Source organism: Strix aluco, chromosome 16, assembly GCF_031877795.1.
Source record: "Strix aluco isolate bStrAlu1 chromosome 16, bStrAlu1.hap1, whole genome shotgun sequence".
Lineage (NCBI taxonomy): Eukaryota > Metazoa > Chordata > Aves > Strigiformes > Strigidae > Strix > Strix aluco.
Window position 1 is genome coordinate 21023950 of NC_133946.1, and position 13014 is coordinate 21036963.

Consider the following 13014-nt stretch of genomic DNA (forward strand, 5'->3'; position numbering starts at 1 on the left):
CAAAAAAGTGAAATAAGAATATATTTTTATATAACAAGCCAGGGAGCAATACAAACATAAATAACAGCTGCAATGAATGCATTGAAAAACACTTGAAAGTAAAATAAAATTTTTACAGCTACATAAATGTTATGACACTGCATAACTTACAAAAACTGAAAATAAGAACGTCAGAAAAATTCACACATAATAAATGGAGTCAGTTAAGAAAGGAGACCTTTTTTTTTAAAAAATCCTCTTATAGTCAGTTGTTTGTTGTAGTAGGAGACAGGACTGAAGATGAATATTACAATGCTTGACATTTAGTCAACTTCTGTGTGGTGGTTTTTTTTCTTTCAGGTGCAGGTTGTTTCCAGATCTCCTGGGGCCAACTAGCATTAACTACCCTGATATAAAAGAGCCTGACAATTTTCTAGCTTTAATCACAAAAGAAGGTAAATACTTTATACCTAATTCTCACAAACTAACCTGCATGCAAACATTGTTGTCTGTAAGACAGATGGCTGGAAAGGACCATGACCAACTGAACTGAGATTTGTGTATTTTATGATCTTTAGCTCTTTACAGGTGAAAGAGTTGCAAAGCAAATCTTTGACAGTATTTGGATGATAGAAGGGAGTGACAGCAGACATGATAGAATGGTAAGATTACAGTGTATGCATGCAGCCGTTTATCAAAAAGAATTTATTAAAAAAGAATTATTGCTATTTTCTTTCAGTAAACTGAAATTGTTGTTCTTTGTGCCTGTGCCATCTTCATGGGTTTTCTTACAGTTGAAACTGTGTGTGCTCCAAAGGTAAACGTTGTGTTAAAAATGTCTTTATCATATGGGAGAGTCAATTTCTGGTGAAATAATACCTACTTTATTTCTGTAACCTGCAGATTAAAGCTGTACTGAGAAGCTGGGGCGCACAATCAATGCTATACCTCAAAGGAGGCTGGAAGATATATTCAAAAACTTGTCCTGTGAACAAAGAAGGTATATGCTTATTTGGACTAAGACAATGAAAACATTGATATTTAAGCTATCACAGAAAATCAAAGGATGTTAATCAAATTGTCTATGATATCTTCACAGAATCACAGAATCATCTGGGTTGGAAAAGCCCTTGAAGCTCCTCCAGTCCAACCATGAACCTCACACTGACTGTTCCCAACTCCACCAGATCCCTCAGCGCTGGGTCAACCCGACTCTTCAACCCCTCCAGGGATGGGGACTCCCCCCCTGCCCTGGGCAGCCCATTCCAGCGCCCAACAACCCCTTCTGCAAAGAAATCCTTCCTAAGAGCCAGTCTGACCCTGCCCTGGCGCAGCTTGAGGCCATTCCCTCTTGTCCTGGCGCTGGTTCCTTGGCTCAAGAGACTCCTCCCCCCTCTCTGCACCCTCCTTTCAGGGAGTTGTAGAGGGCCATGAGGTCTCCCCTCAGCCTCCTCTTCTCCAGACTAAACCCCCCCAGTTCCCTCAGCCGCTCCCCATCAGACCTGTGCTCCAGACCCTGCACCAGCTCCGTTGCCCTTCTCTGGACACGCTCGAGTCATTCAACGGCCTTTTTGGAGTGAGGGGCCCAAAACTGAACCCAGTCATCAAGGGGCGGCCTCACCAGTGCCGAGTACAGGGATAAGATCCCTTCCCTGTCCCTGCTGGCCACGCTAGTGCTGATACAAGCCAGGATGATGCCATTGGCCTTTTTGGCCACCTGGGCACACTGCTGGCTTATTATCCATCAGTCACCCCCCCACCAGGTCCCTCTCTGACTGGCAGCTCTCCAGCCACTCCTCCCCAAGCCTGTAGCGCTGCTGGGGGTTGTTGTGGCCCAAGGGCAGCACCCGGCATTTGGCCTTATTGAAACTCCCCCAGTTGGCCTCAGCCCATCGCTCCAGCCTGTCCAGGTCTCTCTGCAGAGCCTCCCTACCCTCGAGCAGATCAACACTCCCACCCAACTTGGTGTCACCTGCAAACTTACTGAGGGTGCACTCGATCCCCTCGTCTAGGTCATCAATAAAGATGTTGAACAGGAGTGGCCCCAAAACCGAGCCCTGGGGGACACCACTCATGACCGGCCACCAACCGGATTTAACTCCATTCACCACAACTCTTTGGGCCCGGCCATCCAGCCAGTTTTTACCCAGCAAAGCGTGTGCCCATCCAAGCCGCAAGCAGCCAGTTTCGCCAGGAGAATGCTGTGGGAAACGGTGTCAAAGGCCTTACTGAAGTCAAGGTAGACAACACCCACAGCCTTTCTCTCATCCAATAAGCAGGTTGCCCTGTCGTAGAAGGAGATCAGGTTTGTCAGGCAGGACCTGCCTTTCATAAACCCATGCTGACTGGGCCTGATCATCTGGTTGTCCTGCATGTGTTGTGTGATGGTACTCAGGATGAGCTGCTCCATCAGCTTCCTGGGCACCGATGTCAAGCTGACAGGCCTGTAATTTCCTGGATCATCCTTCTGACCCTTCTTACAGATGGGCGTCACATTGGCCAGTTTCCAATCTGTCAGGACCTCCCCGGTCAGCCAGGACTGCTGGGAAATGCTGGAAAGCGGCTTGGCGAGCACCCAGCCAGCTCCTCCAGCACCCTCGGGTGTATCCCATCAGGTCCCATAGACTTGTGTGTGTCTATGTGATACCTATACTAAATGAAATATAATATAAATATATAAATAAATATATTCTCTTAGAAAATGGCCATAACAAAGTTCTTGTAAGCATAGTTGTATTACGTAAGAATAATTTTCAGCAGAAATTTTAAAATTTTTATGCCATAATACTTTATTCAGACACATATTTATTTTATATGTTCCTCTCAGGGAGAAACCATCCAGCAATATTTCATGTAATTCATGTGGTAGTTTGATGGCACGTGCCTAAAATATACCTTTTATCTTATATTTCTGCTTGTATTCAAGTTTTCAAAAATAAACAAACATAATGACCTGTCCTTCTACCTCCAGACTGAAATATGCAGGGTCTTAAGCTCCAGTTCTGATGATTTTTAAGGCTAGCTAGTAAATAGGCAGTTTACTTTTTGCTGATACTTAGAGGAATCTACATGGTATGCAATCATCTTATTATATTAAATAAGGACAAGTGCTTATGAGTCATGATTGAGTGGAATGTGAAGTTTGCTTCTGTTTGACAACAGAATGTCACTGAGTAGGCAGTCCCTCTACAAATATCTTTGAAAACAAGACATTTAAATTAATAAGGTACTTAAAGAACAGAGAATAGTACACCTACTCAGTATCTTTAGATATTATTCAGATGGCATTTGCTCTAGAGATTGTGGACTACATCTGACCTACTCTTGACTTTTACTGATTTATGTACAATATCTCAGGAACAATTTAAAAAGAGTGATTGATGACCCAGGAGTCGTTGCTATAATACAATATGCCCTCTGGTATCTAATTTCTGAAGTCAGCCTTGCTTAAGAAGTTTTATTTTAGGTTGAGACATTACCAGAATGATCTTGTAGGGGTTCAACTTGAAATCAAATTTTTCTGGAGGTGCATACACAACAGGCCCAAGGTGAATTTAACCAGTCACAGGATTATTCTCCAAAGTAGGATAATCTTTGGCTAGCATTGACATGTCATTAATGTCACGTTCCAGATGCCTCTCTCTCACTGGAACAGTGAAATGCAAGATGAGTAGCAAATGATTCTTCCACAGTTATTCCAGGTGTCAGAGTAGCTTTATGGAATTGCAGCAAGTTATATCTTCTCCATGCTTTTGAATCTGTGCTGGCAGAAAACTAGTGTAGGCCAACAGCAGGTAGTCCATAATCAAAGGAATAAGGACATGGATTAAAAACTACTTTCGCTTTCCTAGTGCATCCAGTTTGCATTAGATTTGCAGCTGAATCCCAGCATTGGGCCCACTGAAACAAAACAGTGAAGGCCCTAATGTAAAACCTTGTCACACTGATGTCTTGGATAAAAAGGACCATGCCTGAAGAAGTACAACCATATGGACTTCTCCAGCAATATTAGCACTACTGTAAAACCTATTTCTGTTAGGGTTCTAAATTTACCAAGCACACCACAGTGACACTATCTTAGCATTTGCTATTATTTTCATGTTCATCTGAAAAGTTTTCATATAGACTTGAGGTTTGTCAATAGGGATCAGCAGTTCAAAAAAAAGAAGAACCAAGTATATTAAAAAAATACATAATTTTGTAAGTTAAATGTGTGCTAGCGCTTCAAAAATTGCAAAGAATTAAAGATTTCAGATGCAAGCCAACAATATTATCTGCATCTTTTTCCTGCCATCTTAAGATCATGGGATATTCTTGAAGAACCATACCTTTTTTCTACAATCAAATAACACCAGTTGAGAGGCTGCATTTACATATTAACATACAAACAGTGATTATACAAGAGAACTCATTTGGCCACAAGTTTTGCTTCTCTTTACAAGCCTGACAGTGATTAATTACTTCTCTATTGTCATAAAATAGACACATGACAAAAGAAATCATATGCTCACTACCTTCCCCCAAAGAACTTTGTAAAGCTTATATAAATCTTGCCTTTCGTGAGATTATATAAACTGCAGACTTTCCTCTCATATATGCTTTCTAGCCAAAGAATTGCATGTTTTCACACCTATAGCTCATGGTGCCTCCTACTCCCCTACAAGGAACTACACATTCACAAAATTAAATCAACTCAGAGGAATAAAATCACAGCTAAAGCATCTGACCACTCATAGTGAGGTACCATCATCATGTGATTTCTTTCCCAACCTAAATTAGTCATAACTGCATAGAAGTAGTTACCTTGACCTCATCTCCACTCCAAATACTGTCTACAAACCAAGACTCTTCTCCAAAACACACCAGACAAAGAAGCGATCTGAAGATGAAAAGGAGCTGGCAGTAAGTAACTGGTGGATGTTGTAATTGTTGTTCATTTTATGATTTTGGGAGATATATTCTGGGTTATTCAATGTACCTCTACTGTACATACACAACTGAGGGTGGTACCTCAAGGGAAAGAAACTCCAAAACATAAGATAGACAACTTCTAGTTCTAATCACACTAAACCATGGAGCTGACTTCAGGCTTCCAGAAGTGATTTTTCAGAGTTCTCATGTTCTTCCCTATCTGTATCTATACTCCTACAGCCACTGTACAGAATGTGAAGATGTTTGAAAAGTGCAGGATATCATGACTTGGCTGAGTATATTAGACAGAGAAACTGAGACATGTGAGGTTTTATATGAAATACCCTCCTTTGACCTGTGCTATGCACTTTTCATCCTTCACAAGGTCCATATACATGGCTTAAGTAGTTCCATCACAAAGCCTAGTAAGGACGTTAGTTAACTGCATTTCTGAGATGGCAGAGTTGAGGCAGGGCTGGAATTCACCTTGCCTAAGTTTAGCTAAATAGAAGTCAGTTAACTTGTTCAACTTTCCTCTCCAGGTGGAGGAAAAGCAGCACCTCCAGAGGATGATGTAGCCCATCCTAAGACGAGATCAAACCATCAATGAAGAGAGAGAGAGAGAGAGAAATATGCCCAGAAATCAGTTTTTGGTCTTTGGAGGACTCTCTCTCTTGCTTTTGCTCTCCTTTTTCATTGATGGTGGAAAGAGCTTGTGCTCTTAATGTAAATGTCTGAGAGAAGACATGTCTAAAGTCAGGTAGGCTGAATCTCAATGAGTACAAAAAGCTGTACAGGACCACAGCATCTTTTGTCCCATAATGATAAGCAGAACCCAGGGGCCATGTGATTTCTTTGCTGAAAACACCACATGAGGAATTTGAACTATTTAATCTAACTAATTGCCTGGGCAATGCAAACAACAACTCAGGGTTACTGTAATAACCATCAGGGTAGCTGAGTCAGGGCCAGGGCCTTGCCTTTTAAAGTCAGCATCGACATTCTGTAGCAAGCACCTGCACATTATTCCTCTGCCCAGACCCAGTCTCCCTGTTATACACACAGTACACTAATACCTCTTGTCTTGAACTGGATGCTGTGTTGATGGAACAGTTTTCCTGAATTTTATGTTTCTCTCTCATTTTTACTAGGTGGCAGGAGATATGCCTCTGACAATGATGGACAGCATTACAAGCTTAATCTGGAGGATTTCAGTGCATTTTTTAAAAAGTAATTTTAAAAGAAAAAATATACATAATTTACCAATATACTAGCTACAGATAAATGTCATATTAAAAGCAAAACCATTTTTTGATGGTGTAAGTAGTTCTAACCCCACAGGATTATTGTACCACAGAGGATCCATTCCTTAGTTTCGTACACCAACTGAAATCTAAAGGAAAACAGATAGAGGCCAGGATTTTTCAAAGTGGTCAAAATTATTCTATCTCTGCTGCCTCTAACAATTTGAATTCTCTAAGAGCAGAATTAATCAAGTACACAGCACCGCCCTTCCTCCAAAACCAGTGGTATTCTAAGAACTCAATTATTTCTTGGGAAAAAACCACACCAGAAGTCTGGTGATCTTTCTGTATAGCTGGAGTTGAGAAAAAGCCAGCAGCAGTGTAGTGCATTTACCACACCCAAAAGAATTGTGACTGCAACAGGATGACAGCAGCGAAGAGGAGCAGCCCCGACAAGAGAAGGGTGCAGTGAAGCAGTGTAAGTACCACATACAGACAGCATGAGATGATGCCAGATGGCAGAAAAAAGAGTAATTTCAGTGTTATGGCAAGTAGAATTTCTTCAGTGCTTATGACACTACAAGCCCTCTCCATGAGTACAAAGCAGAGTTATACTGTTGGGAAGCGGCAGTCCGGAGATACAGCACCACTGCCTCACAATGCAACAGCACAACCTGAAGATTCCACTTTTTCTGCAGTGGGGCCACACAGATCACATTCCCAGCATTGTAATGGGGCCAGAAGTGAATTTGGAGTAGTCCTAAGAAAGAGACCTGAGAGTCTTCAGCATAATTCCTAGTTCTTCAGTTGCTTCTGAGAAACATCACAAATTGGTAGCGTTAGGAGATCAGTTTGCAGACTGGGTCAACAGTTTAGGGAAACATTCTTGTACAAGAAAGGTGATTAAGCACATATACAGTAGAAACGGACTTTAAATATATGCTCAAGAATCTTCCTAGAATAGTGCCTGTAGAAGTAATCATTACCAGAAGATTAATGGCAGAAACTAAGCTTTAAATGAGAAAGTAAAGGATGTTCACAACATCAGCCAGCCCTAGAAAATGAACATTTAGTTTTGGTTTAATCGACTTAGACCTTAGGGATGCTGCTGGAAGGTTAAAAAAAATAAACAAAAGTAATGGAAAAGAAATTAGCTTGCATGGGCAACCTTACACTTGGATTGCTGTTGTGGAAAGAAAGTGCCATGGTTCAGTTGGGCCTATGCAGAACATTCGAGGTTAAGCTGGGACTAGCAAAGTACAGGCTTTCAAGGCTGGATCGGCAAGAACAATATCCCAGGCTTGTAAGATAGACAGATACACATCTGCAGCAGCTGCTGTACAGATGTAAGACCAAAATCCAACACCTGTTTATATTAAAGATCTTGTCCTCAGTGCAGCTAGAACAGGTTATGAAAATTAATCATAGATACCAAGCACTGCTTGCTGCAGAATGTCCAGAGAATACTTACATTTTTGGCTTTTTTATTTAACTTTAGGCTATCTGAGTTCAACACTAATGAACTTTCTGAATACCACATGAAGATTTACAGCCCAAAACACAGACATCAGCTGCTTTAAATAAAGCAAAGCTTTCCTGCTGTTTCCTGCAAAAATGTCCTCATGCTGAAACACAATAATAAAAAAAAATTAACTGAATGTAACTACTGGAAATGTCACTGTAAGTCTCTCTAAAGACCAGAAAGTGTTAAATCAGCTTGTTCCAAGATGAATCTTCATTTCATCTCATTAAAGTTACATCTCAAAGTTATGAAAGCTAAAGGCTTACTAATACAGCTCATCTTTTTTTTTTTTTTTTCCTGACATTATGCACATGAGACAATGTAAGTAAATTAAAAGCTTATAATTCCCCTTACAATTTTCATAACTGTCTGTGGGAAGCAGCAGTATTCAAAACATCAGATCAACATTTCTTTGCTGTCCTCAAAGAGCTTCTTTCCAAAGCCTGTCATATGTGATGCTACAATATTCACTCAACTCCATGAATTATACTCAGCTTCTCTGTGCCTGGTCCTACCCTCCTCACACACTAGGTTGCTAAAGAGAATGAGGTGTCTCCACGCAGGCACAGTCTTTGTGATTCTCACAACATGGAAAGTGCCACATATCTTCTACAACTCAATATGTGCAAGTGATCACATTATCTTTAAAAAGAAATTAAACAATACAGTGTGTCTATTCCTTATTCAGGTAATTACCAGAAACGTTAATAAGCATCTACAGGTCTCATCTGTTACTATTTCATATATTTTAATTTAATTAAACTTCCAGTGTTTGCTTTCTTTTCTGACTTCACTACAACAGAGCTCAGAAATCTGAACAGATATTTAATAGATGTTGTTGCTGCTAATTTCATGAATTTTCCCCCAAAATATGCTGGATTCTTGCATAAGATCTAGAAAAAAACAACAGCATCTCACAACCAAGCTGCTTCTGATGTTTTCTGTGCAAATGTTAGATTTTGTTAATTACCCACTGAAAAGCTGCCTCAGCTGCTTACCCATCACACTGACACAGGACAGCTACATTCACTTCCATAAACCAGATGAAATTATTTATATGGCTACGATATGGCATACAGTTGTGGTCTGTAGTTGGATATGAAGATGATAGAAGTTTCAAACACTGACCTGAGCTCTGTTCTTTCTGTGACATCCTACCATTTCTCTACTGCAGTGCTGACACCAGCTTACAATGTTCTTTAATCATCTCTGTTTGGTTTAGTTTTTAATTTACCATGATGGGATTTTGATGGAATTTCTGCCATTGAAGAGAGTCCTAGTCCTACTCCATTACAAGAGTCCTAGGCACAATGGTAACATACATGAATAAAAGTGAAATCCAGGTGCCCTAGTAGAAGTTTAATATAATTTTAATAAATTGTGATAGTTTTCACCATCTCTGCATAGTTTATAGTTGAAGGAATCATCTAGGATCACATAGTCTGCTGTTGCTTCCTGATAAATACCAAATAGTGCCGTGGCCCTCAGTTCTGTACGCGGTGAAGTTTGTTGCCAATTTTACCCCATAGCTGTTCTATCTTCTGTGCTCTAGCAAAGCAGGAAAAATCACTGGAATTAAATTTTCACTATTTCTTTTAGCAGAGCTAAAGGAAACAGTGAAGGACACTGCACAAATACAAGATTTTATCACCAAAAGCCTTTCATAACTGACTGAAGTCAAGGGGAAGACTTCTACTGATTTCACTGACTGGTCAGTCCTGTCCCTGCATCAGAAAGGAAAATCTTTTCTTGTTGTCTGTCTCAGTATTATAATGCAGAAAATAACATATTCAAGATGGCATGTTTGGCTATGAAAATCCCATTAGCAACTACAACTGCAAGGACAGCTCTCAAGGAAGAAATTTTTTCAACGGTCCATATCTCTTGTTCCAATAAAGAATACAGCTGTTACATGCGGTCATATCCACTTGCAGTAAAGAAAAGGGATTTGTATGTTGTGGAACTGAAGAAAGCAATTCTACAAAACAGATTCTCAGTAAAACAGTGAAGCTCCAAAAATTCCCTTCTTAAATGAAGCCAAAATGTTAAAACACAGAAGTGACAAAAAAAGATTAATGCCTACTCATTTCTAGTGAGCAACAACAAAAAAAAAAAGTGGTGTGCATACATGCATACTCACTTCCAGTGAAGGAGTCTATTCTGTATTCACCTATCTCAAACTTTCTCGGTACTTAGTAAGTGCATAATCAGAAAAGTGCAAAACTGGGTTTCTCAGGGTAACTCTGTGAAGCAACACACAGTCTGATACTTATGGCTCTAAACTGAAAAGTTGCCTGAAACTTCAAAACTTCCCAGTCTAAAAAAACCTGATTTCATAACATTTTTTTTCACTTTCTTCTCATATACTCACCATTTACACCAGTGAGGTAGACCATGCTCTTTATGGGAGATATTCTCTATCACTTAAACACTACCATGACTGGAACAAACAATAGAAATTATCGATAACACAAACTTACTCCCAGAGACAGAGCAGCAGTACCACACTCCACTTGATTAAAAACAAACAAGCAAATGACAAAACAGGTAAAATACTAATATTTTTGTTGCTACTCTGCTGATTTTTCAAATAGTAGCGCCTAATCAAGCTCTATTAACAATTCAGATACGATTACAAGACTCTGACAATGCATTGCTCATACATTTTCCATAATTATATCCGCGCTAGCATTGACAGCTTCCAAACCATGGCGGACCTGCAGCAATCTCCAACGATTATTATCATTGTTATTATACTCGCTGCAGTCAGAATCTCTCTTGAGGACTCCCTGGTACTGCTTTTGACAGGATGTACATCTTAATGGGCTTCCTAACAAGACACGGAGAAAAGATATGCAATGAAATGAGGCTGGATTAATTATATGAAAATGTGAAAATACTAAATTTGGACAGCTTCCTACTGAAGTTGCTTCCTATTGTCCCCAGTTGTGTTGGTATATAACAGAAAAATACAGTATTTTCTTCCATAATTTCTCTTCTCGCAAAAAAGGTGTTTTTAAAGTTGTTATTCTGATCCCATAAGAATTTTCATTTCTATAAATGTTAAAGGAGCCACTTCATTGATCATAAAAATTATCAATAAATGGCAATTGTACACAACATTTGCTAAGATCCTTGCATTAAAGGAATTTAGCTTAACCTGACCAACCAAACTTGACTTTCTCATATTCTTCTACATTAATTGAACAACCCATATTCAGTTGCTGGGCTTTACCTTTGTAATAAAAGTAATTTGGAGCACCATGTTATTTTTAGCAGTTTCATATATCATATATTGCAAGAAATATTCCACAAGTGAACATTTCTTTTCTACTCCAAGGCCATCAGCTTGCACTCAGCAATTCAAACACAGCACATTAACGCAACAGAAAGCAAAACTTGCCAGAAGTACTTTTATCATGGGAGACATTTTCATCAGCCCACACCCAGACACAAACTGCCACTCTCAAATGACCTAGTGGCACCCTCTGTCTATGAATTTTGACACTACATAACACCTGTGAAGAGATTTCAGTATCCCTTCTAGACTATTTAGGATTTAATTACTTAGCTGAGTTTACAGGGAATGGCCCGTCTGTTCTTCCTCAGGTGTTATATTAAACATCTAATATTGCATTAAAGAAAATGTGAAATGTCATGTTTCCCTCACACAAAGAAAGATGAAAATTAAAACACAAATTAAATTCTATAGCATGCAGACTACTTAGAAGCTGACCCTCGTTTTCAGGAGATTTGCCATATGAACAAATTAATACCTATTGACTTCAGTATGAAACTAAGCCCACACCAGCTTCTCTGGGCAATCCAGTTCAAAGAAAAATGCACCTTTTGCATAATAAATCTACTTCAAAGACAGATATCTATTACTTTCAAAGTGCAGAATACAAACTCATTCACGTATTTCAAATACATTTTCTCTGTACTCATTAAGGAACCTAAACACAAAAGGTCTTTTTTTTCCCCTTTATGGACTAGGAATTTTAACTTCAAACTATGATTTGGTTTCCATGCTCCTTTCAGATACAAAAACCTCTCCTATGCCACATTAATAATATAATTATACCTTCATGTTTCTCCTGTTACAAAGAATTAAAGCATTACATCGCCTTTTACCAGCTTCTTTGCTAGGACAGAATACAGAGGGATGTGTTTCTAGCTACAGTAATTACCTTAATTTTGTAGGAACATAAGATTGCTGGGTAATCGGCTATTACTAATGCAATTACTCTGAAGAAATGGCTCACAAAGAGATGTGTCAGGGGTGCTTCTACATCAGCACAGATTGAAGTAATTTAATAATGAGTCACATTTGGTCTCTGAAGTGGGTAATACTGAATGGCAAATATCCACACTATAATGATTTATGAAAGCACTATTTTGGGGTATGCTTGTGGGATAGCTACTGGGTTTTGTAAATCCACTATACACCTCTTTTTGTCCCAAATATATTAGCAGTATTTCTATAATTCGTGTTATAGAAGAGGCCCCAGCTGGGATCAGGGCCTCGTTCCGTTAGGTATCTGCTCAGGGTCTGATATTCCTTACTCTTTCTACAGGCATGTCTCAGAGCTTGCTGAAGTAAACTGAGAGACTTCGGATGGGATATGGACTGAGCCCCAAATAACTGGGATATGGACTGAGCCCTAAATAACTGCTATATGGACTGAGCCCTAAATAACTGCTATATGGACTGAGCCCCAAATAACTGGGATATGGACTGAGCCCTAAATAACTGGGATATGGACTGAGCCCTAAATAACTGCTATATGGACTGAGCCCCAAATAACTGCTATATGGACTGAGCCATAAATAACTGCTATATGGACTGAGCCCCAAATAACTGGGATATGGACTGAGCCCCAAATAACTGGGATATGGACTGAGCCCCAAATAACTGGGATATGGACTGAGCCCCAAATAACTGCTATATGGACTGAGCCCTAAATAACTGCTATATGGACTGAGCCCCAAATAACTGGGATATGGACTGAGCCCTAAATAACTGGGATATGGACTGAGCCCTAAATAACTGCTATATGGACTGAGCCCCAAATAACTGCTATATGGACTGAGCCATAAATAACTGCTATATGGACTGAGCCCCAAATAACTGGTATATGGACTGAGCCCCAAATAACTGGGATATGGACTGAGCCCTAAATAACTGGGATATGGACTGAGCCCCAAATAACTGGGATATGGACTGAGCCCCAAATAACTGGGATATGGACTGAGCCCTAAATAACTGCTATATGGACTGAGCCCCAAATAACTGGGATATGGACTGAGCCCTAAATAACTGGGATATGGACTGAGCCCCAAATAACTGCTATATGG

The 13014-nt window shown here is 39.7% G+C and overlaps 1 protein-coding gene across 1 annotated transcript in view; it reads right to left on the bottom strand.

Moving 5' to 3' along the window:
- Positions 1 to 909: 909 nt before the first annotated feature.
- CPT1A (carnitine palmitoyltransferase 1A) overlaps positions 910 to 13014 on the bottom strand; it is an 82327-nt gene continuing 70222 nt past the window's right edge. The window contains exon 28 of the mRNA XM_074842646.1: positions 910 to 964. Within this exon, the coding sequence (XP_074698747.1) occupies positions 929 to 964 (36 nt within the window). The 3' untranslated portion in view covers positions 910 to 928. The remainder of the gene's footprint in view (positions 965 to 13014) is intronic.